The sequence below is a fragment of the Phoxinus phoxinus genome (genome assembly GCF_949152265.1).
Source record: "Phoxinus phoxinus genome assembly, chromosome: 24".
Classification (NCBI taxonomy): domain Eukaryota; kingdom Metazoa; phylum Chordata; class Actinopteri; order Cypriniformes; family Leuciscidae; genus Phoxinus; species Phoxinus phoxinus.
This window is the reverse complement of record NC_136899.1, coordinates 3,116,027-3,143,935: the sequence shown is the minus strand read 5'-3', so window position 1 is coordinate 3,143,935 and position 27,909 is coordinate 3,116,027. Positions and strand designations below refer to the sequence as shown.

General features: G+C 38.4%; 1 protein-coding gene across 5 annotated transcripts in view; it reads left to right on the top strand.

Moving 5' to 3' along the window:
* ankfn1b (ankyrin repeat and fibronectin type III domain containing 1b) overlaps positions 1-15,605 on the top strand; it is a 73,037-nt gene extending 57,432 nt beyond the window's left edge. For all 5 annotated transcript variants that reach the window (XM_079602019.1, XM_079602021.1, XM_079602018.1 and 2 more), the window contains 14 exons: positions 1,463-1,560; positions 2,767-2,857; positions 3,759-3,866; positions 4,601-4,700; positions 4,802-4,931; positions 5,359-5,478; positions 6,323-6,541; positions 7,710-7,876; positions 7,956-8,106; positions 8,903-9,071; positions 9,157-9,323; positions 10,319-10,523; positions 11,840-12,429; positions 13,703-15,605. In XM_079602019.1, coding sequence (XP_079458145.1) covers positions 1,463-1,560; positions 2,767-2,857; positions 3,759-3,866; positions 4,601-4,700; positions 4,802-4,931; positions 5,359-5,478; positions 6,323-6,541; positions 7,710-7,876; positions 7,956-8,106; positions 8,903-9,071; positions 9,157-9,323; positions 10,319-10,523; positions 11,840-12,429; positions 13,703-14,041 — 2,654 coding nt within the window. In that variant the 3' untranslated portion in view covers positions 14,042-15,605. The remainder of the gene's footprint in view (positions 1-1,462; positions 1,561-2,766; positions 2,858-3,758; positions 3,867-4,600; positions 4,701-4,801; positions 4,932-5,358; positions 5,479-6,322; positions 6,542-7,709; positions 7,877-7,955; positions 8,107-8,902; positions 9,072-9,156; positions 9,324-10,318; positions 10,524-11,839; positions 12,430-13,702) is intronic.
* The last annotated feature ends 12,304 nt before the right edge of the window (positions 15,606-27,909 follow it).

The following is a 27,909-nucleotide window of genomic DNA, read 5'->3' as shown; positions in this document are numbered from 1 at the left end:
CAGACTAGGAACATGCAGGAGATAACAGGAGTAATAATAATCGTAGCTAAATCAACATAGACGACACAGAACAATCAACTGAGGGCTTAAATACAGACATAGAGTAATCAACGGAAAACAGAACAGGTTGAAATCAATGAACAACCGAGGAAACTAACGATGACTTGGCACTAAGGCAACACTAGCACAGGAAACAGTAAAAACTAAATTTCTTTTTAAAAAGTCTTTTATTTAGTATATTTTCATTTTTATTTGTTGAATTTTTACGCTTATATTCATGCATTTAGCAGACACTTTTATTCAAAGCAAATTACAAGAGGAGCAAAAGCAATTTTATTTTTTATTTTTTTATGAATTCTTTATTTGACAGGGACAATGGACATTAAAAAAAAACTGCCCCAGAATTAGCTACAAAGCTCAATTTCATCTGCTATAAATATTCCAATTCAGTTGAATTTTTTTATTTTAATTAACAGAAGTGTTTTTAATATTTTTAGCACTAGTTAGTTAACGATAATAACCTCTGTGCTGTCATAAACGGTGTCAAAAGAACAGACATATCACACTCGCTTGTAGTTTCTGTCAGACATTGCACCGTGTCCTAACTACACGCGCCGCGAGATAAAAGGTATCTTTTCCATGTTAATCAGAACTTTATATTTTTCTGCGACTTCGCGCTGGAATAACAAACACAAAGTGTGCCAATGATAATCTCAGGTACTGTTTATGTGCTTTATTTATTGTTAAAAGCGTGTAATGTGACTTTGAATATCATTTGGTGCTCCAGCTTTGTAACTGTAAAAGCAACAATGAATAAGTCACCTCAGATCTTGAAATGAAACAAATGGAAACAAGAACCGAACGTTCAAACTGTGAACAAACAAGTGTATTATTTGACAAATTTGTTTTAGGAACTCAGTAGCCTATGTATTTGAATAATGTTTAAATGGTGTAATATTTGTGGATTTGATTATGTAGCTACTTATCCATTTTCTTGCGAGTGCCGTCAAGATTATTCTCTGGTGCTGTCCACTCGCCGCGAGACTCCGCCCACACACTGTTCTGATTGGCTGTGGGTTTTGATTGATTTTTACGCATCTCGCAGTCGCGTCTAGTGTGGACAGACAAATGATTTGTCGCTGGATCTTATCGCATCGCGTCTGGTTAGGACACAGTGTTAGATGAGATGGTCTCTGAGTGGTTCAGACATCTTAGAAATCTGCTGGTCAGACTTTGTGAACAAATACACTTCAGTATACAAAAATATTTATCCCTCACAGGGTTACCATACAAAACAAACGATACACAAATACACCAGGTCACAGTTTGTTTCGCCATATAGAACAAGCACTGTTGAAGTCACATGATCCGTGACTAGTAGGCGCATGCCCACAGCATGGCATGGTGGTAGTACTAGTACAGGACATCTTCTAAATGACTGCTTACTGTGTGTGTTTCTCAGTGAGCTGGAGCAGCGTTCCTTCATTTACTCCATTGCTCGGTGAGACGGTCATTGAAGACGTTACTCAACTTCAGTATGACATCACTGGACTTACAGCGGTTAGTATATGGAGTAAAACATACTAACAATACTACAATGCATTGGAGTCAAAAACGGTTGGGAACCACTGAACTAAAGTCATTTTTTTTTATTATATTACTATTTTGATATTACTTAACTGTTGCTAAGATATAATAATTTCAAATGTTTACTTTCGTGCATTAATCAGTGATGATGGAGCAGATCACAGCTCTCAAATCTTATTTACATATCTGCATATTCAAACTTTATTCATGGTTTGAGGAACAATGAAAAAAAATTGTCTTTAATGTTCTGCAGATGAAATAAAGTCAGTGACATGAAGTACAGTAAATTATGTCTGAATTTTCATTTTGGGTGATCCTTTTAAACTTGTGCTATATTATTGGTTAATATTAATTTACCTTTGGTTGTGTAAAGCAAAGTTGTTTCAGAGGTGAAGAGCATTGTGAAGAAATGAAAAAATAAATATTTTATAGAATATATTGAGCACAACAGTGTTATTTAAGTATTATTTATATGATTTTAAAGTTTAAGTTCTGGAAATTTTGCTATGTGCTTTGTCATTTTTATTAATGTTTTTTTAAGCTTTAATTTATTTTTATTGATATAGGTGACAGATATATCTGTTGAGCGCATGAATGCAGTGATCTCGTCATTGCAACTCGATTTCTGCATGCCCACGAATACTTTCATCATAACTAAGTAACAGTGCAAACACGATGTAAACAAGAGATTCATTGTGCAGTGAAGACAGCATCATTGATTATAACGGGAGTTTTGGCGAGAGAGAAATTGCAACGGATTTTCCAATAAATCCACAGTGAAATGTACCAAACAAACAAATCATGCTCTGCTGAGGCATACATATAATTAAACATAAATAACCACTTTCCTAGCAATAGGATGGTAATGTTGTTTTTAGTCCAGTGATCCTGTATCTCTCTTATCTCCTTCTCGTCTCACTAACGCACCAAAGACGCGATGATTTAGAAGTAGGCGTTGATTTAATTCTTCAGAGGCGGTCTTTAATTGCATACTATTGTCATAATGTGACAAAATCTGAAACGAGTCATCTTCAGAGCTTGATTTCAATAAAAGCTGTTTTTGGACTAACAAGGATGTTTTGAATTACAGTTGTAGTACAATGACCTCTTAACTGTCAAAGGATAAAGAAACATTTTATATTTAAATATACAGTAACACAGATCTACCTCTTTTTACAGGGCACATGCTGTTATGTCCAGGTATCAGCATATAACATGAAGGGATGGAGTTCACCTCAGATATCTGAACCTGCTTGTGCTACACCCTCAAGTGAGTATACAAACACACATATTCAACAACAACAAATGGGACAGATGTTAGTCATGTTTTGCTTTCTAAGAAGTTGCATGACGTATCGTGCGTGTGTGTGTGTGATTTTGTATCTATGTTTGTGTGTGTGTGTGTGTTTACGTCTGGCTTCATTTGTGTAATATCTGTGTCCTCATTTTTATGTTTGTGAGGACAAGCCGTCCTTTTCTCTCACATATTTTAGGGTTCTTTTACATTGAGTGTGTGTGTTTTGAGCATGCTAATTTAATGTGTGTGTTTGTGTTTTCCATTTCGACTCCCTCTGGAAATATTTGCATGTCTGTGAGAGGCTGTAAAGTTGCAGACAGAACGGCTCTTATACACCAACTCAAACACACACACACACATACACACTTGTTGTCTCTCTCTACAATTCACGCTCACATACACACGCCGCTTTTCGGACACACTCAGAAATAATTTTTACACAATTTACCTTATTTACATCTTGTTTGCGTCCTTTATCCCCCTCTCTCTATCTCTTTCATAACACACACACATGCACACACGCTCTCTGCGAGGTTAGCCGGGCTGAAGAGAGGGTCTGTGTTAGGCATTCCGGGAATAGAGTGTCCATGTTTTCCCTGCTTTCCCGAGACCCGGCTTGCAACCAACACACCATCAGAACATCATCCTGTTTACCGTGCCGTGTGTGTTTGTGTGTGCTCGATGCAGGGATATAAGGCGAATGCTGAATTATTTACTGTGAGATAAGCACGCACACATTACATAATCTCATTGTTTTTGTTTGGTATAATACCTGAAAAGATCAGAGACTTATAAATTGTGATTTTAAACACTTTTTCATATGCATTTGTTGTTTTCACCCACAATGCACTGTTTTTTATGTTTTATTTTGCAGGTTGGAGGGAGGTGGACGGGTTTCCCCCCCGCCAGCAGGGTCTGAAAGAGGCGTTAGAGCAGCTCCTGGGGCAAATTAAAGGGGCACACCGTCACTGCACATGCCACGGTAAATACTCACTTACTCACTCACTCACTCACTCCGGACCTGAATGAAAAACCTCCTCATTCACACCGAGCCACAGTGACCGCGACCACAAACATTTAAGCGCTTTAAAACAAATGCTAAGTTAATATTTCAGAGGGGTCGAGTGGGCTGAGCTCGCGTGCTCATGTCTCCCGGGTGCGACTCCGGGGGTCTTGTTTGTTGTTTTTAGTGCATCAGGGCTGAGGGTTTATTTTACTGTGAGTTAAGAGGGATAAATTTGACTTGACTGTAGGGCTAAAACACACTCACGCGTGTGATCACATGCTCCATAAGGAAATCACTGCCTGCTCGCTCCTGTCTGAACACTGATCATTAAACTCTAATTAAGCTATAAAGGCCCTTTAGAGACACAGTCCTCCCCATCAGTAATATACAGTATGTTTGGCTGTTTGGTTGGTCTGAGCAAAGCAGATACTTTACTTCCATTCACACACAGCATAAAGATGTGCACCAATTTTAAATCTCTTGAATTGGGGTCAGTTAAAAAGACTGGAAGATTATTATCTACATAAACTCCTTTTAGATGCAACACTAACAAAAAATATACATAACCTATATATATTTGTTTTTCTGTTTCAATCACTAATTGTTTTTCACCTCAGTGTTTTATATAGACTTCATATTCATTTAATCTGCAACCTTCTGAATCTTTAAGTTAAAGTTGAAAAGCAATAACTCGCTCCCTGTGTGTTTAGAACAATGCAAACCCCAGTTGAACACCAGGAAACACTCTGTGTCTAAAAGTCTGAGGCATCTCTTCCAGCCCACCAGCAAATTTGTCAAAAATCTGAAAAGGTGAGAGAAAACAACATCAGGAAATGGATGTTGCGTAATCAAACTCTCTCACCACACCATGTCTTGCATCATCCATGACGCCTCTCTTCTCCTCTCTGTAGAGGTCTTTATCTGGCCTGTATATTGTATAAAGATGAAAATGTTCTGGTGACTTCAGAGGATCAGCTGCCTGTCGTTGAGGTGGACGACTCATACAGCTGTCACGCACAGGATTTACTTTGGTTCACAAAGGTAACAAAGTGTATCGGTGGTGATGCACAAAACCAGATTATTTAGTTAAACTTTGTTTAAATAATCAAAGTATTTGTAAAAGTACTGGTTTGGTGAGGTGGCTTGCTTGTAGTTTAGTTTAGCTTTTGTTTTTTTTAATTGTATACAGTACAATTCAAAGTGTATCATGTATAAAAAAACAAAAAGCTACACAAAATGATATATGACAATCTGAAATTCACTTAAAAAAAACAAACAATAAGCTTATTACATTGTTAAAGATAAGGAGGTTAACATTAAATCCAATTTAATTTAAATCAGTTTATTTAACCAAACCTGATTCACTAAAATAAATTCAACCTGAAACACTAATATACACATGCACAGCAATATACTGTATCAACATTTGAGTATTAAACATTGTTTCCATGGTGATGCATGTTGACAGGTGTCACATCTCTGGGAGGAGCTCACCTGGATGCAGCAGTGCATCAGTCCTGCTCACGCCTCCAGTTCCTGTACGCTCCAGACGCGCCTCAAAATGATTCAGGCTGCTGCACAACTACAGGTGAACAAACTTAACGCACCTTGAACAACGTTTTCAAGTTTATAGTCACCAGTAGTGATGCACTGAAATGATACAGAAACACCGAAACTGAAATTTAAGTTTTCAATAACTGAAAATGAAACCGAAAGTAAACTTGTTTAATATTGATTTAATTAATCAAATTGATCTAATAGTTAAAGCACTTACTTTTCTAGCTAACTATTAACATTGATTGACTTGCCCTGAGGTAAATGTAACCTTACTTGACATATTGTTTACAAGCTGTTTTTAGTGACGTCTTTGCGCAGTTGAAACACTGATTAAGTGATTACATGAGACATGTTACATTTCAGTAAGTTGTACTTGTTCTTTCAACATATCCTCGGATGATCGTTCATGTTTATTTTGTGCTATAACTAGAAGTAAAGAAGAAGAGATGATCAGTTCACATGCTCTCTGGGGTGCCTCTGGAACTGATGTGGGTGCAGCGATCATTAATGAGCATCAAAACGACATTTATTGATTCAATTTGTGATTAAATTGACAGAATTTGAAAGCTGATATCAAAAGCACAAAGCTTATTGGATGGGATTGAATGTTTAGTGAAGTTTTTTCTTGCAAAAAGCTTAGTCAGTGAATCTGGCTCTCCAAAACCAATTTTCTTTATTGCATTTTCTGCCAAATATTTTTGGTTGCGAAAATGCATCCAAAAAATCAAGTTGAACCAAATTGTGACCAGATTTAATATTGTTTTGCATCATTCAAGAAAGAATTGCAATCAAATCTTTGTTAGGGTTGAGAAATATTTACACTCGTAACATATCTCGAGGTGACGGTTTCCTTTTTTGGTTTGTTTGTTGTGCAGGCTCTCCTTGGCACAGTGGATCTGGGACAGGTGTATTTTGAGCCCATCAAGGACAAGCACGGTAACGTGGTTTTGGTGCTGATGAAGGACGTGAGCGCATGTGCGTCGCTGGAAGGCTTGCGCTGGATTCCCGTCAGTAAATTCCAGCTGCAGCGCAGGTCGTCCTCTTCTTCATCAGACGAGCCCAGCGCACTGGAAACACTCCTCACAACGCTGCACGTGAGTGCTTTACACACCGAAACACTGGTGTCCATCGCTAATGTGTTGTGCTGTCACATACTTCTAGCACCATGACGAATGGAAGTATGGAAAAAATGTAGCGATCAAAGCTCTGTTATATTTTTAGAATAATGAGAAACATAAATTCAGTCTAAACATTTGACTGCGGGGCTAGACACATCATGCCAGGTTTGATGTCAAACGTCACTGGCTTTCTCTTGTCTCGACATTGACGTCAAGCCTGGCGCGGCTCATTTTGATGCGCCGTATTCAATTTCAGAAAGCACTATGATTTTGGAACAACATTGGAGAGAAAATTACACCATTTTTTTATCTTTGGGTGAACGAATGCTTTAACTCAACAGGTTTCAATCTCTGATATAAATGAGACAGAAGTATGAAAATCAGTGGGGGAAAAACACGCAGTGGGCCGCTAGCTACTGTATTCCTCTTTTTTTTATATATCTCTCTTATTACTTGAGTGCTGTGAATTGTGGGAGTATAACAGTAGCATTGTTCATTTGATGATTTAGTCTGAACGCTGTAAACACGTCACCCACCGCTGATCGTGTGTTTGAAACGGCTCTGGCCGTGATGTTTTGTCTGAGCGGCTCAGATTTTCCCTGTGGTAAAGCTGTGTGTGTGTGTGTGTGTGTGTGTGTGTGTGTGTGTGTGTGTGTGTGTGTGTGTGTGTGTGTGTGTGTGTGTGTGTGTGTGTGTGTGTGTGTGTGTGTGTGTGTGTGTGTGTGTGTGTGTGTGTGTGTGTGTGTGTGTGTGTGTGTGTGTGTGTGTGTGTGTGTGTGTGGTGAAAGTGGTTCCACAGCTCAACAACCACATGGCTCCAGAGTCAGTCTCTCAGTCAAATAGTTTAGAAATGATAAACGTGGGTCAATTTTAGGCTATTGCAGGAAGTTCTTCATACCTCTGTGTGTGTGTGTGTGTGTGTGTATCCTGGTAAACACTACGTTGTGGGGACTTTGTTGTCCTCACAGAGGTGGTAATACCAGTAATTCTTGACCTTGTGGGGACATTTTTTTAAATCCCCAATAGCTTATAAATCATGCTCTCATAAACATGTCATGTTTATTTCATATGATTTTGGGATGAATTTTGACCTTGACATGTTTTTAAAAAGTTTAACTTTTTAAAATGAGCCCTTTGTGTGCAGGAGAAACTGGCCTATCACCGGCGCAGCAAGAAGTGTCTGTCTCCGGGCCTGTATCTGGGTTACCTGAAGCTGTACACCTCAGTGGACCAGATCAGGGTGCTCGTTTCACACAAACACCCAAACGTGCTGTGCCACGTCAAAGTGCGGGACAACGACCACGTCTCCAGGTATGAACTCCTGTCATGCATGAGTTTGTATATATATATATATATTTGTGTGTAATAATTGTTTGTGTTTGTTTTGTAGGCAAGAATGGCAATGGCTTCAATCACTGAGTTCGCTCGAGGACAGTGCGCAGGTGTGTGCCGACGCTCAGAGCGCGCCGCATCGCCTCCTACTGGACTTACGAACCGCTGCTAAAGATTTGCTGGGCTACATCAACATTCCCAATCACCAGGTTTGTGCATTCACAACATACCCACACATTGACACATGTAATTTGTTTGATTGCACAAGTAAATTTGTCCCCCCTTATTTGGGACCTTAGTAAATCAGGGCCATGCAGTATCAAATACACACATTTACATACATGAAACTGATAAAACACATGCCTCAAGCCTGTTTTGCATGTATTGTGTGTATAAATAGAAAAGCTATGGAAATTTCTACACTGAAAAAAATGGTGTAGGATTTCCTTTGAAACAATCTTCATACAGAAATTGCTAGTAAATTTCACAAATAGTTACAAAGAAATGACAAGTAACATTGATTTAAACGTGAAATTTCTAAGTAGAAAGACTTTGTTTTATTTACAATTTAGTCATGGAAAAATCTAATGATGTCTGATTTGGGAGCAAATTTTTTTTGTCGGTTTGCTTTAGTGAATCATTTGAACCAGTTCATTTTAGTTTAGGGAATCAATCTGAATTGTAGTTTTTTGTGTGTGAATTTGTGTTCTTTTAGAATCCCAGCTCAGTCTCTGAATTCTCAAATAATAAAATATTTGTGCATGCACATTTTGATTTGATAGGTAGCCATAATAAGCAGTAAGCAGGATAAAGTACATAATGTACATAATGGTGTGTCATAATGTTCCACAAATATTGTTTCACCGTCACTTATGATCAATTTAATGCTGAATAAAAAAAAAATCTAAACTATGAAAACCATGTAGCAAACCTACACAGCCAAAAAAAGGTTGAATAGAATAGAATAGAAACATTTTACTATTTTTCTTCCTCTTCTTACATCAGGCACAGGATTTCCGTGTGTATGTGAAGGAGGTGGTCGAGTTGGGGGAGGGCGTGTCCTTCCTGTTGCTCCTCCCACCGTGTGAGGAGGTGTGTTCACCGCCCGGACAGAACCATCTCTGCTCGCTGCGCTCTGGGTTCTTCACCCTCCCGCTGCAGATCTTTGAGTTAGGTGAGAGGACACAGTGTAAACTCATTCACCCACATGTATCTTCTATCCCTGTCACCTCATGTGCACTCATTCTCTCTCTGTGTAGTTCATTTCGAGGCCTACTGCCCTAGTTTCATCGGCTTGTATTGCCGCGTGTCGGCTCTGCTGGGTCTGGAGTCCCTGATGTCCCAGCAGACTTTGCGGGAGGCGTTCTCTGAGTCCGAGCTGTTCGCTGCCAAGCAGAAACATCAGCAGGTTGAGGAGTATTTGCAGGTATTTCTGTCCTCTGTGCAATTCAACACTGGCAGCCTGCCGCTTCAGTTCAGCTTTCATAGGTGTAACTGATGACAGTAAACCCGCAGTAAAAATCAGAACAAACTGTTCAACTGCGGGAATTTACAGTATCATCTTTTATAGATGCAAGAGGCCCAAGAGCAGAGATAAAAATCAGCCGGTGTAATCTGAGTCTACAGCCTGAGCTGTCTACTTTATTCTTTTGACATTTAAGATAAGTTTAACAGTCTTAAGACTTAATTACAGTGATTTACCGCAGAAAATGGTTCAGTTAAAATATGTAAATATATGAAACAAGACCAAGTTACTTAGAAACACTTCATGAGATATTTACGTTGTATAATACTATTATATAGTTTATTTAATATTTTATCCACTTGTTTTTTTTCAAACTTTTTTTTACTTTTAATATTTTATCCACTTGTTTTTTACTTTTTTTTAAACAAGTGGGGGGGGGGGGGGATCCAAAAAACAAGCCTTTATCTTGCGATGAGGATTTATTGGAAAAAGACAAATATACTATAAATAATCAAGAATATGATTAGAAAAGGATTTTCAAAAATGGAATGCAGTGTAAAAACACACTTCATAAACATAATAATATATAAAATAATATACAATGTAATATAATGTACAGTCGATAACCCTCATGGGTTAATTTACAAATTAAAATGTTTTGGTTTATCAACACACAAATAAGTTACCCAGAAAGTGATTTCAAATGCAGCAGTTACAGTATATTGTTTCCTGTGTGTAGTCGACAGAAATCAAGACACATGATGAGGATTGTGACAACGCCAAAAACAGCTCTCATGTGGCATTTTATTTACACAAACCAAAATATTAAAACCTAAATCCACCTAAAACTTTAACCGCAATCTTCTGCTTCTTCTGTTATTCCTTATACACTGTGTTCAGATCTGAATATCACGCATGTTGTGATGATTCATCCATGTTTCTGTGTTCACTTTCAGCATATGGAGGACCTGTGGCGTGATGCCCGGTGGATGGTGATCCTCCAGTCCGCACGATATAAGCATCAGAGCTCCGGAGTGAGTCTGAGCTGGATTATTGACTTCTCCAAAGAGAGTATCCCGGAGAAACCAGCTTCCACTTCCTCTCAGGTGGACTACCTGCCCTCACCGACACCTTCTCCAGAGACCACACGCAAACACAGCGGTGAGAGCGTTCACCTGTATCGGCCTCTTCATTATATAATCAAATAGAGTACATATCACAGAATAACTGGACTGTTGCAGGCTTCATGTCATCAGGCCATTAAATACAGAAGAGACGCGCTTTGGTGTAGCTGCCATATCAATTTGATTTAAATGAAGGACTTGTTGAGTTTTGCACTTGTGTAAAAAGTTTGAAATGTTTTCACTGTTTATGGATCAATCTGGGATTACATACATCCCAAACTTAGTTTGTCAGCCAAACCTCTATGATGTAATTTTTTTTTTTTTTTTTTAGCAGTTTAATTTTAGACTTTTTTCAAAGCAAAATTTTACATATAATTACATAATTTGCCTGAAATAAAATCTTAAAGTAGTAGTGTACTTAAAAATACTTATTTACTCACCCTAATGCTGTTCCAAATCTGCATGCTATTATTTTTCCGATCACATAATTTTTTATCCATAATAATAGTTTATAGTGACCATGGTATATCAAGCTCAAATAAGAATGAATAGATAAAAACACAGAAAAAGGGCATACAAAAACGACCAATTCACTATATATTTCAAGTTGGAAAGATTGCAAAAAAAAATTTGTCAATGATTTAAATTAAGGTCTGTTCCTTTGAAATACTTTTTGGAGTTTGACATCCCATGATCACTATGATCTGTTATTATGGTTAAACTATGTAAAAATAGAAAATAAACCTGCATACAGGTTTGGAACAACCTAAAGGTGAGTAAATAGTAGTGAACTTAAAGAGGCCATATGCCCTTTAGCAATGTCTTGATTTTGTTTTTGGGGTCTACTAGAATAAGCTTTCATGTTCAAAAAAACATTAGGTGACACTAGTTTAGGGTCCAATTCTCACTATTAGCTAGTTGCTTATTAGCATGCATATTACTAGAATATTGGCTGTTTATAAGTACTTTAATGCCTTTATTCTGCATGACCATATTCTACATCTTTTAATCCTACCCAATACTTAAACTTAACTACATTACTAACTATTAATAATCCATAATTAGCTGTTTATTGAGGCACACTTCTTAATAGTGAGAATTGGAGCCTAATCTAAAGTGTAAAAAAAAACATTGTTTTTCCTCATATTTTACACTGTTGCAGCATCTCTCTTCCCAGTCTGTCAGTAACGCTCTGTTTAGTTCCTGTCTCTATGAAGCCCCTCCTTCTGAAAAGCACAATGTGCTCTGATTGGTCGGCTGGAACAGTGTGTTATGATTGGTCAGGCGACACCTTGCATGTTTGGGAATAGTCCCACCCTTTACTAAACCCTCTCTCTGTTTGTTTTTTCCAAGATTCCCATGGTCTGTCTGATGAGGACAACTCCTCCGAGGTGTTCCTCACTACTGATAGCGAGTACAGCTCCAGTGTGACCCAGAGCACCAGAGAACTGGACCTGCTTCCACCGTCTCCGACCAGCTTCAGATCTGTAGCGTCTCACCCTTCTTCCTCCTCGCAGTCATCGCCTCGCTCCTCTCAGCCGGACGTGCTGCAGACCGGAGGAGGAATGAGCCGACGGGAGCTCGTGAATGTGTTCGATAGCGACTTCATCCTCCCGAGCCGCCAGATCGAGCTGCTACGGGTCACGGAGAAGAGAACGGCGCTGTGTGTCCGCACCAGCAGTCTGGAATACCCGCCTCCTGTCTCAATGCCAACCACACCCACCAGCTCCTCCAATCACAAGGGCTGGACACGGCCTTCCTCCTTCGATCTCTGCTTCTCCGCCCCTGAACCCCGCCCTGCGCCTGTGCGCACCCTATCAGAGGACAGTGGCGTCCAGCGACTCTCCGCCCCCTCCAGCGGTTCCCCTCACAGGCTGTGTCACACCACATTGAGAGTTTACCCACAATACCGGACCGGATTACCCAAGGAAACCAGTGTCAAAGTGAGTGTTTGTGAGTTGACACACAAATCATTATTAGCTATGTTTCCTTTCACCCATTTTTATGCTCATTTTGGGATATTGCATAAAAAAAAACGATGGAAATGCCAAGATGCGCATAAATTAAAAAAAATTAGCATACAAAACTTATGCACTCTATTGAGGTAGATTTTTTATGCGATAAGAAGAAACTACAATGGAAATGCATTTACCGAATAAATCCCTCTATGCATAATACAAATTGCCTCAACAGTTGATGTTGTTGGATAACAGGACTAACCAGTGGACCAATCACATCACAGCATCTCAAATGTTGGTTTGGTCGTTCTGAAACGTCTGAGCTAAAGTCTGTCATCAGAATGATTTTGGTTTAATTCCCTCTCAGAAGCGTCTCGCATGATTGTGTTCCCAAACACCAGCATCCGAACGCAAGAGATCATGACAGCGTTTATTGCATTTTGACACTCAAGTCATTTATGATGGAGGAATAAAGAGCCACAGTGGCTTTCACTGATTGCAGCGACTTCCTTGTTTATTACAGATATTTTTGTGCCAATTTTCGCAGGATGTGACAATTTATTTCCTAGCTTACTGTTTAGACGTATTTCTCTAAACTAATTTGAGTACTGTCAAAATAGTTAATGCAAAACATCAAAACAAATTTGGAATGTGCTATTCATCTCCACTGAATGTCTGTCATATTTTTTTAATATTGTAATTTAAATTACATTTATTACATATATTTAAAAGCTAATTTATTTAAATGTAAATAATTTAATTAAATTTTACTAGTTATATTGACTAAATTTGAGCAAGCTGGCAAATTATAGTAATTATCTCTAATTATTGTATATAAATATGATTGTAAATATATACAATTTACTTAATAATTAAACAAAACTACAAAATAATTAAATATATATTTTATTAATTAAAATGTATATAGATGTCATTTCAAATTTTTCAAATATTTTTGGATTTTATTTATCCTAGAAGTCATGTTTTGGGACTGTTATTCCATTTTAATTATTAAATTAATATTTTATATTATATTTGGGATTTATATATATATATATATATATATAATTTTTAATATTAATATTATATATAGTTCTATTTAATATAGTTCTGCATCCTGTTTGTACCTCTTTTAGAATTCAGGAGTTGAGTTATGATCATAGTGCATAGAGCTAGACACCTAACCATAGGTTGCTACGGCTCACTAAATAGACTTGGTCTGCTGTCTTCACATGCATGTGTTTGTCTGCTTCTGTAGTTACGCGTGACTCCAGAGACGTCGGCGAAAGAGATGATTGGTCTGGTAGTCCAGGAGATCAACGCTGTGTGCCATCACCTGCAGAAAGCAGCGCAGCAGTGCACGTGTGCGGTGGATCAGTGCAGCTACCCGTCCTGCGAGTCTGAGGTGTGTGTGTACGGGAGCGAGCAGCTGGAGCACTTTGGGCTGGTTCTGCTGGTGGAGGGGAGAGAGAAATGGCTTCAGGACGACTTTTGCCCACTCACGCTACAGAACCCATGGACACGCGGGAAACTCTGCGTCCGTTTCAAAGAGTATTCGCCGCTCGCGCTGCAGTACAGCAGAGCCACGACTGTCTGATCCCCCCAAACATGTAAATACACACACTCACACACTGACTTAAGTGCATAGACTACTGCTTCGTACTTCATGAGGTCTTAGGGTTCATGTTTACCTGAGAGGGTTCACCAGGACTGATCTCATCGGGTGACATAAGGAGCTCCATATCACCTGCACTACAATAAGAGCATGCTAACCTTGTGCGGAAATCTACGTCAAGTGCTTATCAATCACCACGAGTTAAAGTCAATATGAAGTCAAAAATTACTTTCTTAATGTATGTTCCTGATTTTGAATAATTCATCAGTGCACGTTATTTTCTAAAGGTTTTCATAATCCATACATATATATATATATATATACTATTCACAAGTATATTGATTTATTTATTCACTAAGTTAATACATTTATTCAGCAAGGGCTCATTAAATTGGTCTAAATACATTTATGATTATAATTTATTTTAAATAAATGCTGTTTTCAGCAAATAATTTCTGAAGGATCATGTGACACTGAAGACTGAAGTAATGATGGCTTTGATCACTGGAATAAATTACATTTTACAATACATTCACATAGAAAACGGCTGTTTTAAACTGTAATAATATTTCACATTTTTTATGTATTTCTGATCAAATAAATGCAGCCTTTATGAGCAGAAGGGACTCATTTCAAAAACATTTAAGAATCTTAATTATTCCAAACTTTTGAACAACATATATATATTTAAAATCACTAGGAAATCCATCAGATTACTGAGGTAAAATATAATTTCATAATTCATATTGACTTTAACTGGTAACATGGGTGACATCGGCATTATCACATGTAACATACAGTTGCATTATTTGCTCGTGTTCTCAGTATTGTGCCACTTTAACCGATTTCTTGTTCCAGAATGTGTTTCAGAAGTTCAGCCTTGACAGAAGCTCTTCCATAAGTATTCAGAAGTGAAATGTTTACAGCTTGCTCATGGTGGTTTGAAACCACCAAACAAACATTACGTCATGATTTTTTCCGTCAATGCATTCTTCCTCAGGATACCGTTATACCCTTCCACCAAATTGTACACATACAGGACTTATCCAAACTGTGAATACTCCATTGGGATTCTCCAATGAGCAAAATACACTGAATTACTGAACATTTCTAGAACAAATGCACTTGAGAATGAGTCTACACTGAGTCGACCGCCAGAACAGAAGCTTTACCCAAATGAAGAGTGATGTTAAAGCTCGTTTTGATCGTGTGTGAACACACACACATCGGACTGAATGAACAACACAACGTTTTAAAGCGAGATGGACCGTAGCCGTAGTTTTACAGACTTCCTGTTTCTAATGTTCATTTGTGTTGCTTTGAGTAGCAAAAGGAGCGTTTACTTCTATTGATCGGCCGTGGTGTTGTGCGGTGAGTTTATTATCGATATTGTGTTTACTGTCTCTGTTTCACGACTGACGGACACACACAAGTGCGATGTAAATGTTTTGGTGCAATAATATTTTACACTGTAGCTCGGAAGCGGATTTCTCTTCCAGATGAACGTTGATTTATGGGATCATGTACAAATACAAACTCAAGCTGATACACAAGCGCTGTTTCAGATGATGTGTGTTTTGGCATGAGACTTAAGAGAGTGTGTGTGTGTGTGTGTGTGAGAGAGAGAGAGAGAGAGAGAGAGAGAGTGAGTGTGTTTGTTTGTTTGTGTGTGTGTGTGAGAGTGTGAGAGTTTCTGTGATTGTGAGAGTGTGCTTGTGTGCGTGCGTCCACGTGTGTGTTTGTGTGTGTGTGAGAGAGAGAGTGTTTGTGTGTGCACGCGTGAGAGTGAGTGAGTGAGTGAGTGAGTGAGTGAGTGAGTGAGTGAGTGAGTGTGTGTGTGTGTGTGTGTGTGTGTGTGAGAGAGTGTTTGTGTGTGCACGCGTGAGAGTGAGTGAGTGAGTGAGTGAGTGAGTGAGTGAGTGAGTGTGTGTGTGTGTGTGTGTGTGTGTGTGTGTGTGTGTGTGTGTGTGTGTGTGTGTGTGTGTGTGTGTGTGAGAGAGTGAGTGAGTGAGTGAGTGAGTGAGTGAGTGAGTGAGTGAGTGAGTGAGTGAGTGAGTGAGTGAGTGAGTGAGTGAGTGAGTGAGTGAGTGAGTGAGTGAGTGAGTGAGTGAGTGAGTGAGTGAGTGTTTGTGTGTGTGTGTGTGTGTGAGAGAGAGAGAGAGAGAGAGAGAGAGAGTGCGAGTGCGAGTGTTTGTTTGTTTGTTTGTGCGTGCGTGCGTGCGTGTGTGTGTGTGTGTGTGTGTGTGTGCACGTCTGTGTGTGTGCACGTGTGTGTGTGTGAGAGAGAGAGTTTGTGCGTGTGTGTGTGTGTGTGTGTGTGTGTGTGTGAGAGAGAGAGTGTGTGTGTGTGTGTGTGTGTGTGTGAGAGAGAGTGTGTGTGTGTGTGTGTGTGTGTGTGTGTGTGTGTGTGGGTGTGGGTGTGTGTGTGTGCGTGCTCCTAGCATGAGCTCATAGTCTTATGGCTGTCCATTTGATGAAAGCATAGTTTTGAGCAGCTGCAGCGTGTGTGTGTGTGTGTGTGTGTTTGTAGTTTACTACGTGTATTAATATGAGCATTTAATTTACAGCTCCAGCAGCTATTGTCTGATTCCGAGTCTCTTCTCTGCACTGAAATCCTCCACGCGCCTCGTAATAGAGTTCAACAGTCGGTAATGGAAAAATCACATCAACATTCTTTGTAAAGAAATAGATGTTTAACAATTTCACTTTTTTAAAGTTTTTAATAATTTAAAAAAACTTGATGCTGAAAATTCAGCTTTTGAGCAGTGAAGTCAGTTCTCCTCAAGTTCACACCAGTGTATAGATTCACATAACCATCATCTTGATCCACTAACCACAAACAAACACACCACTGACAGTCTTCATGTTCAACACTATGGTGTAGCTTTTAGTGCAGTTCTTGTCATTTATTACAAGAATTGACTTTTTATTTGATATTCGGTGTCTAATGCAATTCAGACGTTTACGTGACTTAAGTGTATAAATGTTTCAAGGCCACTGTCTTCTCTTCCGCCGTCTTCTTCAGTGAAATAATAGACGCTCTCTGATTGACTGAGTGTCTCACTTCTACTAAGTAAAGTGTGGGAAACACTCAACAAACATACGCACACACACTCACAAGAACAGCTCCCCTCACACAAACAAACACGGACAACACAAACTGGCAGACCACACACACACTGCTATACAAGCGCTCCCTCACACACACATTAAAGTGCAGCGGAGCGTGTGGAAGACCACACACACGCTGCACCTTTAAGGCCGTCGCTGTGACGGTTATCGACAGTAACCTTAGAATTGTAGCAGGGTTCTCACACCTCCTAATTATACCGTGTGGACTCCGGGAAGACCTGCGCTAAATTTAGCCCTCGGCGGATCTGCAAATACTGTTAGCAAAACATTCCCAAAAGACCCTGAATGGATCTGATTCACAGCTCGCCTGCGTCCCACTGGGGAAAGCTTCGAGCGGCTGCGCACACGGTGTTTTAAGGTGTTTTACGGCACGCTAGCGATGATAGGCTGTTCCTAAAAGGTTAGCTGGCATAATCCAGCCGAAGTCGAAGGCAGTTTTACATGTCGTCTTTAGACAGAAACAACTGTGAGCAGCTCAGTGAACAAAATATATACAAAATGTTAATTGTAAATTTAGTACTTTTTTATTATTATATTGATTAATTCATCTTATTCTATATTTATGAATAGAGTTGCTACTCCACTTATCTAACAACTTGTCATCTCATATATATATATATATATATATATATATATATATATACACACACACACACACACATATATTTTCTATATATTATTTATCTATTATGTATTAGATGTATAAATGTATATTTATTATATATGTATATATATTTATATATATATTATATATACTGAATATATATATATATATACATATATTTACATTGATTAATGTCATTTAATTATTGATAATTATAGATTTATATAATATATATATATATATATTCTTTAAAAAAAAGATATATATATTTTTTAAATATTTTTTTAAATATATAAAAATATAAATGTATAACATTTAGATATTTTAGATTTTTTACATACTTTTTATATAATATATAGTGAGCAAAGCAGCTAGAGTTTTTTTCACTCTTATTTTGTTATATTTTAAATGCAATATTCAAATAAACATTTGCAATACGCACACTCACCTCTTACAAACAAGTATATGGTATTATTACAATATGCCACTGAAAATACTATGCTTTTTGGACACCGCTTCTTTAAAGTACCTTACCGTCCCATTTAAATACCGTGGTATATAGAAGCACGCTTTCTATTAAAAAGAGTATACTTCATTTGAAAATAATATACTTTAATATATATATATAAGTGAACAATGTAATTTTTTCAGGAACTAATTATGAAAGTGTTTCTATTGAAACTTGTCTGTATGTATTTAAATATATTTGCAATCACACATTTGTAGTAAAGTTACAATTTAGTACACATATATTAACTTTAAATGTAATTTTGAATAATACTACATAGCTTATCAAGTACTTTACATGTGCTTTAGTATGTTAGACAACACATCAAAATAAGTGTACTTCTTTAAAGCGTATTACACAGGAAGATTATGAATACATGATGATTTAAAATGTCCTTTTAAAGCAATACTTTCAATATGACATTATTTCAAGTGTACTTAAGTGTGTTAGGAAACAGTCTTTAAGTGCACTTATAGCCATTCATTATATTTGTAAAGATTTGAAGTACACTACAAGTGCATTCAATTCAATTCAGTGCACTTTTCCACCAGGCTATGGCAATCAGACAATACTTTTTGGTGTGAATTTAATTCTATCTGTCCTAATTGAGGAGCTAATCTCTATATCTTTAAAGTGTGATTCGCATCGCAGGGTCTGAAAGATAGCGGACGTACTTCTGAAGATCTGATGTTCTGTAAGACTATACGTGATACGAACACACCGTCCTCTGTGCATTTATAGCAGTGAAATGATGTGCAGAAATGCGTCTGGTTCACCTGTTATATGCATATTGTGTGCGTTTGTGTGAGTGAGACAGACCCCGCCTCCTCCACCCGGACCCCCGGGGGCCGTAACCCTTTAAAGCACCTATAAAACATTTGGCAGGAGCGTTTGAAGTTTTTATGAAGCGCTGCAGTATTGTTCCCCAGAGAGACGGCGCACTCCACTGGCGCCTTACTGCCCTCGTACACTGCCAGAGAGTGTGTGTGTGCGTGTGTGTGTGTGTGTGTGCATAGTTCTGTTTGTTCTTTCTTACTCTGTGTGTCATAGATGGAATGAAAGTGTGTGTGTGTGTGTTTATTTGTTGCCACAGTCTTAGTGTGAGTTCTGCGTAGTAAAGTTGGGGAGAGTTCGCCTGTGTTCACACACTCACTGCCTGATGTTGATCGTCTCAAATCTGTGTTATTTTACTATCATTAAGATTATATTATGGTTTTAATTATATTTTGATTGTTTTTATTTGTATATTTAACTTATTCATTTTAATTTCGGTTAAAGTTTTAGTCATTTAGTTGTGTTTTGCGGATTTTTAAATACATCAATACAGTTTTTAATCAAATGAAAATGAGAAATGTTGCCTTGGCGATTATCATGTTTTTTATATTTCATTTTATTTCAGATAATAATAGATTATAATAATAGATAAAAACATATATAATTGTAGATAATTAAGCTCCTACTCAATTAAGTGTCCTACTTCACCATATTATATTATATATTATAGATTATTAAGTTACTACTTTAAGTGTCATAGTTTAACATATTATATTATTTTATATTATAATATATTACATTATATATAATTACAGATGATTAAGCTCCTACTTCATTAAATGTCCTACTTTATCATATTATATTGTATTATATTATATTGAATGTATTATATATATTATTTCAATTAACGTTTATTTTATTTCAAGTAAGAGAAATGTTAGTGTTTTTGGTGAAGAATAATAAACCTGTGTTGGTAAGGTTGTTCACATGACCTTTAAATGTGGCCCGGATCAGCATATCCTAACCATGCGTCCCGGGACAAGATTCTAGTGTGTGTGTGTGTGTGTGTGTGTGTGTGTGTGTGTGTGTGTGTGTGTGTGTGTGTGTGTGTGTGTGTGTGTGTGTGTGTGTGTGTGTGTGTGTGTGTGTGTGTGTGTGTGTGTGTGTGTGTGTGTGTGTGTGTGTGTGTGTGTGTGTGTGTGTGTGTGAAGGTGAAAACGTCATGTGATGTGGCGGAATCACAGTCAGAACGGGTTTGATGTTGAAAACCGAAGTGTCAACTGGAATTGACTGTTTTCTAACAGGTTTCCTGAACATTCTTCCCATCTGCCATTGGTTGGCAAACATATAGTCCCGCCCCCAAACTGTCCCCATTGGTTGAGTCAGTGTCTGGATGCTCAAACAAACAGAGCAGTGTTTTTTACCTTTACAGTCTATGGTTTATACTCATGCCATATGATCACTGTTATCTCAGATTATCAAGTCAATACAGGTGAAGTGGAACATTTTCTGATGCGTTGTCATTTTTTAAAATATATTATCATCCCATACTATTTTAAGATTAGCTTAAAGCTGGTATATAAAATATATAATCTTACATTATACTCTTTATTTACTTAGTGTAATATGTGGAGGTCTCACAACTTGCCATCTCTTCATGTCAAGAGTAAATCAGGTGTGCCGTTCATTCATTCATATATTTATCTATATACATGTATAAATATTTATATGAATTCATAAAAATTCATATTTATATGAATGAATGAACATGTATGTATTTTTAAATGTTCTCAGATTCACATGTGAGTGGATAAATCAGATATGGCCACAAACAGCTGCAGTGTGTATGCAGGGTTTGTAACATCAGTTTTAGATTGTCTCTTGTCATTGGCTGTGTGTGTGTGTGTGTGTGTGTGTGTGTGTGTGTGTGTGTGTGTGTGTGTGTGTGTGTGTGTGTGTGTGTGTGTGTGTGTGTGTGTGTGTGTGTGTGTGTGTGTGTGTGTGACACTGTTGCTCATTCATAAGTTGCTAGGGTGTTCTTCATGGTTGCTAGATGGTTTTTAAGTACTGTAAGTATAAAGTTTACAAGAAAGTAGACACCCACCTAACACTGCTCTTTTTTACCAAACAAAAAAAGTTTGAAAAAAGTGTTTCTGTCCATAAGGCTTGCAGAAGTTTAAAGTTGGGGACCTGATTGTTTGGGAAATATCAGTACAGCTGCTGTGAAAATTTGGTTAATTTGGTAAAATAGTTCATTTATTAATAATAAAAAGAAGAATAAATAATTGTTCTGCCAAGTAATAGATTTCACGACCTCAACTGTGTGTGTGTGTGTATAGTCTGGTCTGGTCGCTGTTGAGTGTTTGCATTCACACTCGCGCTGCAGAAGCTAAAAACAAATGCCAGCAGCATCTAATCCACTGGAGCCAGACTGAGTGTGTGTGTGTGTGTGTGTGTGTGTGTTCATTATTTCTGTTAATATAACACTAATAATCATTCATAAGCCGGTGGGTGTGTCCTGGATGAAACACAACAGCTGGAGTGGACGTGCGTACAGAGTGATGTCAGAGGGGCCGTCTGACCGTTTGATGCGTGTGTGTGTGTGTGTGGCATTACGTTGAGCAGTAGCAGTGAATCTGCAGCGAGAACGACCACCACATACTGTTAAATTAATCACGCTTCAACCCCGACTTCAAAGAAACACACACACACACACACTCTGTGCCATTGTTTAGAAATATGATTGGATTGATGGATGGAGTGATGAACGAGAGTGAGATAAAAGGAGACTGTGCTTGTGTACATATCTATAGTAACACATATATCTAGAAAGGCTTTCATTTACACACACACACAGACACACACACACACACACTTACCTATCTCTCTAGCTCAGAATGTCTGTTAGATTTTTTTTAAATGTTTTTTTTTAAAGAAGTCTCTTATGTTGAATTTACCAAGGCTACATTTATTTAATATAAGATACAGTAAAACAGTAATAATACTTAAAGTACTATCTATCTATCTATCAATCTGTCTATCTATCTGTCTGTCTATCTGTCTCCCCGTCTGTCTGTCTCCCCGTCTGTCTGTCTGTCTATCTATCAATCTCCCCGTCTATCTGTCTCCCCGTCTGTCTGTCTACCCGTCTGTATGTCTATCTATCTATCTATCAATCTGTCTGTCTATCTATCAATCTGTCTCCCCGTCTGTCTGTCTCTCTATCTATCAATCTGTCTGTCTATCTGTCTCCCCGTCTGTCTGTCTCCCCGTCTGTTTGTCTGTCTCCCCGTCTGTCTGTCTACCCGTCTGTATGTCTATCTATCTATCAATCTGTCTGTCTATCTATCAATCTGTCTATCTGTCTCCCCGTCTGTCTGTCTCCCCGTCTGTTTGTCTGTCTCCCCGTCTGTCTGTCTACCCGTCTGTATGTCTATCTATCTATCAATCTGTCTGTCTATCTATCAATCTGTCTATCTGTCTCCTCGTCTGTCTGTCTGTCTCCCCGTCTGTCTGTCTGTCTGTCTCCTCGTCTGTATGTCTGTCTCCTCGTCTGTCTGTCTCTCTCCCCGTCTGTCTGTCTCCCCGTCTGTCTGTCTGTCTCCCCGTCTGTATGTCTGTCTCCTCGTCTGTCTGTCTGTCTCCCCGTCTGTCTGTCTGTCTGTCTGTCTGTCTGTCTGTCTGTCTATCTATCTATCTATCTATCTATCTATCTATCTGTCTGTCTGTCTATCTATCAATCTGTCTGTCTGTCTCCCCGTCTGTTTGTCTGTCTCCCCGTCTGTTTGTCTGTCTGTCTCCCTGTCTGTCTGTCTGTCTCCCCGTCTGTCAGTCTATCTATCTATCGTTCTGTCTGTCTCCTCGTCTGTCTGTCTGTCTATCTGTCTATCTGTCTCCCCGTCTGTCTGTCTGTCTCCCCGTCTGTCTCCCTGTCTGTTTGTCTGTCTCCCCGTCTGTTTGTCTCTCTGTCTGTCTCCCCGTCTGTCTGTCTGTCTGTCTCCCCGTCTATCTGTCTGTACAGGGGCTGGAGCTCTGAGGTGAAAGTTAGCGGTGTTATGCAGTCATGATATTGAAGTTCATATTGGACAGAACTCTACACAGGTCTTGATTTACATTAAATGTCTTAATGTAACTGGGATTTTTTATTTTATTAGTAAAACTGCGGGATGAGTTGGAAGTAATTTCGGTAGTATTCCTCTGATGGATCGTTCTGTGGCGCTGACAAACCTCGGTGCTCTAGGGGGCGATAGAGTTTCCTTCAAATGTCAGGAAGATGCTGTAGTTATCAAATAAAAAGCTTAAAATTCCAATAATCATGATGTTTCTAATTTATATCTCATAGAAATATTGCAATGTCCATTAAAAAAGATCATGAATCGAAAAACACAAATAAAGTTTTCTGCTTGCGTCGAAAGCTCCCATTCCAGATTTTATTAAACAGTGACGTTTTGAGCCCTTTTCCCTCAGATTGGATTAGACAGACTTCTTTAGACTTATCTGAGGAAAAGTAAAATGACTTAAAGCATAAACACTTATTAAATCCATGGAGGCTTTCAAAGTGTGCAGTTTCTTTACTTTTTCGGTAGCTTTGATTTTGATACTCTACCCAAGTTTTTGCCTTTTTTGCAACGCTTTTACGATATATTTTTGATGCCCGTGACTTTTTTGCAGTCTTTTTATGATATAAACATCATGAATATTGTCATTTTAAAGAGTATGTAACCAAGTTTCCTAAAGATGCAGTAGATTTTCAATAGATTGACTATATCATGCAGTGACAGAATGACTTAGCAAGCGTTTATATGTGCGGGTCCATCAGAGACGGTCCAGCTGTCTCTCTCCCTCTCTCTCTCTCTCTCTCTCTCTCTCTGCTGAATGAGGGATGTTTGTTTTCTCCGTGTTTGTCCGCAGCTGCTCGTTTATGTGTCTTTTGATTAGATCACCAGTGCGAGTCAATATTCAGGACATCTTCTGTGTCTACAGCGTCTCTGTCCTGTGCTGTTCTGCATGCTGTCGCTGCACTGAGGCATTTCACAGTGTGTGTTCAGAGCCATCGGCATCTTCACTACACTCACACACACTCCTCAGAGTTATACTTTCACCTCACAGAGCCTTTCTCTCTCACACACACACAGTGTTTAACATCTACAGCCGTGAGTGTGACAGCGGGACAGATAGCAGATAAATCTAAAGGACTCGGTAGGATTACGTTCCTAAGTGTGTTTCGGTTCTCCTGACAGTGTGTCCTAACCAGACACAACACCACAAAGTTTTTAGTTACTAGTCATTTTGTGTGTCCATGGTGAAAGTGAGAATAGTTTTTCAGCGGTGTTGGTTCTGGAAGTGTTTTTCTGTTCAATTGCGCCATAGAAATAGGCTTCATGAAAAGTCTTTCATAGAGTATGAAGCCGAATGAAACTAAGCAGTTGGGAAGGCACTTGAACTGATCCCATGAAGCATGTACAACTACTGATAGTCGTTGATTGTAAGTATAAAAACTATATACACTGCCGGACACAAAAAAAAGTCGCTGTTTGGATTTAAATGTTTAAGAGTCTATGATTGGATGATTATTGCAGTGATTATTATGTTTCTAACATGTTATATGTTTGGCAGCAGTTGTTCTAACCCTACACTCTAAAAAATGCTGGGTTGTTTCAACCCAATTTTGGGTCAAATATGGACAAACCCCAAACGTTGGGTTAAAAATGTAATTAAAAAATTTAACCCAACAGCTGGGTTTGTCCATATTTGACCCAAAATTGGATTGAAACAACCCAGCATTTTTTTAGAGTGTAATTGAGCTTTTCATTTCTGAAACAATCATGTATGAAGAACATCATGTTCATATTCCAGGATGACTTGTCAGGATTCATCAGGAAGTTTCATTGATGGAAATAAATGCTGTGATGTTATTTTCCTCAAGATCTTGTGTTGTCAATGCAAGAGTCCAGCGCTCTGTAAAGTCTCCTCCAGCACATCCCAAACACTGTCAATGAATGTAAGCTCTGGATTCATGTGTGGAAATGATTCTTCACAACCATTCTTTCACAATCTGAGCCTGATGAATCTGGACACTGTCATCCTGGAATATGAACATGATGTTCTTCATACATGATTGTTTCAGAAATGAAAAGCTACACACTCCATCAGTTAGAGTTAGAAGAACTGCTGCCAAACATATAACATGTTAGAAACATAATAATCACTGCAATAACCATCCAATCATAAACTCTTAAACATTTGTATATTTAAATCCAATCCAAAATCCAAAGTTTGTGGGGTTGGTAAGAATCTATAATGTACTGTAAGTTTCTTCTTACAGAAATTATTTTTATCAGCTCTTAAACGTCATGGCGGTTGGTCATTTGAAATATTGATCCAATGATTTGATAGTGTTTCAAGTAAAGCTAATCTGCGATGTGTTGTGTAGTATTTAAATGTGTGCTGGGTGACAAACTTCAGTATTGTATTGTGTGCAAAATGAGCCAACAGTATGCTTGCCAAATATATTAGAAAGTGAGATTAGATTAGATGTTTTGTTTTGCGAGTGCATTTTGGGTTATGAAGTGCTGCTGGAAAGTTAAAATAGTCGTATTCAAGCTTGTTTTCATGTTAATTGGATGAATTCAGGTCCAGCCCGATCGATTGAAGTGTTTACATGAAGTCTTTCCGATCCGATTGAGCCATCAAACTGATTATTTGGGCGCACGCAGCTACTCGCACATCAACCGTCCACATTTGGCCTCTGAGACGGGCTGAATTACAGCAATATCTTCTGGTTATTATGAATCTGGCTCCAGGAATGTGATGTCATCCCGCCCCCCTCGCATTGGGAATGCCCTCTCCCTGGGTCTCTTCCTTTTCCCAGCTTTCCGTCTCAGCAGGATATTTTCTCGCATTCATTTTAATTTTAGGCAACATGAATGAGGGTAATCAAGCTGGAATGCAGTGAAGTCACACACACACTGACCGCATCCCAATTAAATGAGGCCGAGAGATCATTATTGACCTCCTGCCCACCCCCTCTTCCACTTTTCTTTTCTTCCTGTGTCTTCTCCTCCCCTTTCTGTGCAACACGTTAGGCCTGAATAGAAGAGTAGAGTTGTGTTGTGTTGGAGTTGTGCGCGCAGTCTCTCACACACACACATTTAGAGGGAAGCGTCCCCATGCTGTGTCACTGAAAACCCTCACAGTCTGAGCTGTCAATCAAACGCCGTTGCCCCCATATGCTGAACGTAAGGTATGACATCATCATCATCATCATCATCCCGCGGTACCAACTCACGAAAATATTTCTTATCGGACCGGTCCAAACTCACGTTTATATCGAGCACTTCATCTCTACATCGCGATAGACACGCGGCACCAGCCTCCATCGCTGTCGCCACAGAGATTCGTCAATTTAATGCTGTTTACAAGGCTTACAGTGAAAGCTTCAGAAAGAATAAAGAGTAAATCTTCAAACAGGCAGCGCTAAACGAGCCCAGATCCTCGGCATCTGCTTCCAGTTAGAGACACTGAGCCAGAGAAACGAGAACCGAGACCGAGAGATGAGTGACAACTCGGAGCTTTCATTCGCGTGTTTACTCTGACTGAACAACTTTACTTTGAGCATCAGATGAGCCAAACTGAATTAAAATAAGTAATATTCACATTAGATATACGTTTATTGGACATTAAGCAATTTATCACGAGTCAACAATATTAGAGGCTAGCGATATTAGCTAGTTTATATATATAATATAGCCTATTTTTATATTTGTTTATTCAAAATATTTTCAGATCTATCTATCTATCTCATCTGTCTGTCTATGTGTCTGTCCATCCATCTAGCTATCTATATCTGTCCGTCTGTGTTTATCTGTCCATCCATCCATCATTCATTCTAGTTTCTAGTTCTGTCTCTAGATACTCATATATTTGCAGTATTTGAGGGTCTATATGGGTTTATTATTTTAAATCTTGAATAATTTAAGTGAATTCTACCATACGTCTGTTGAGATACTGCCAGATTAAAAGTGGTTTGATGCAGTTGAGAGATATTCTTTATAATATATTTTTAAATCAAACTATAGGAATTAGTTTGCAAGAATGAAACTGATGGACCTGATTGGGTTTAGCTTCATAATTTTTTTTGTAACACTTATACAATAACATTCATTATCAGATCATTATGTATTGCATAACATCTGTATCTCATTCGTTCAAATTTGAATATGAAAATACTTTAAAGGGACACTAAGTAGGAATTACTCCCATCTAGTGGTGAATTAGTATTTTGCATTCAAACTAATTTTGCTCTCCAGCGCCTCGCTTTTTCAAATGCGCGTTGCATCTACGGTAGGCGATATGTACCAAAAGCTAATAGCACTTCGTCGAGTTTTCCTTCAGGTGAACAGGTGTGTTATTTCAAACAAACTGCAACATGACAACAAACAAACGAATGTTACAGTATGAATTACTGACTGTGAAAAACTTGAAATATTGTAGTTATGCCCAGGGTGCGATTTGTGAAAAAAACAGAGGGGAGGGGGGGGGGGGATGTTTTGAAACATTGTTATTCATAAAAATAAATCATGAGAACATGAACTTCATCACTGCATTTGCAGGAATTGTAAAATCTTTTTTCTTCTTAACTGAAGTAGCCTAACGCAATATTTTTACTCTAATAGCTTATCTTTCCCCACACATATGAACTGTGATCATGGCATGCAATAACGTTAACTTTACATCGCGATGCTGAGCTACAGTGAAATGATAGAAAATACATTATCTGTGATAGCAATTCGCCTTATTCGCGCAAACTGGAGTAGAATGTACTTTTGGCTT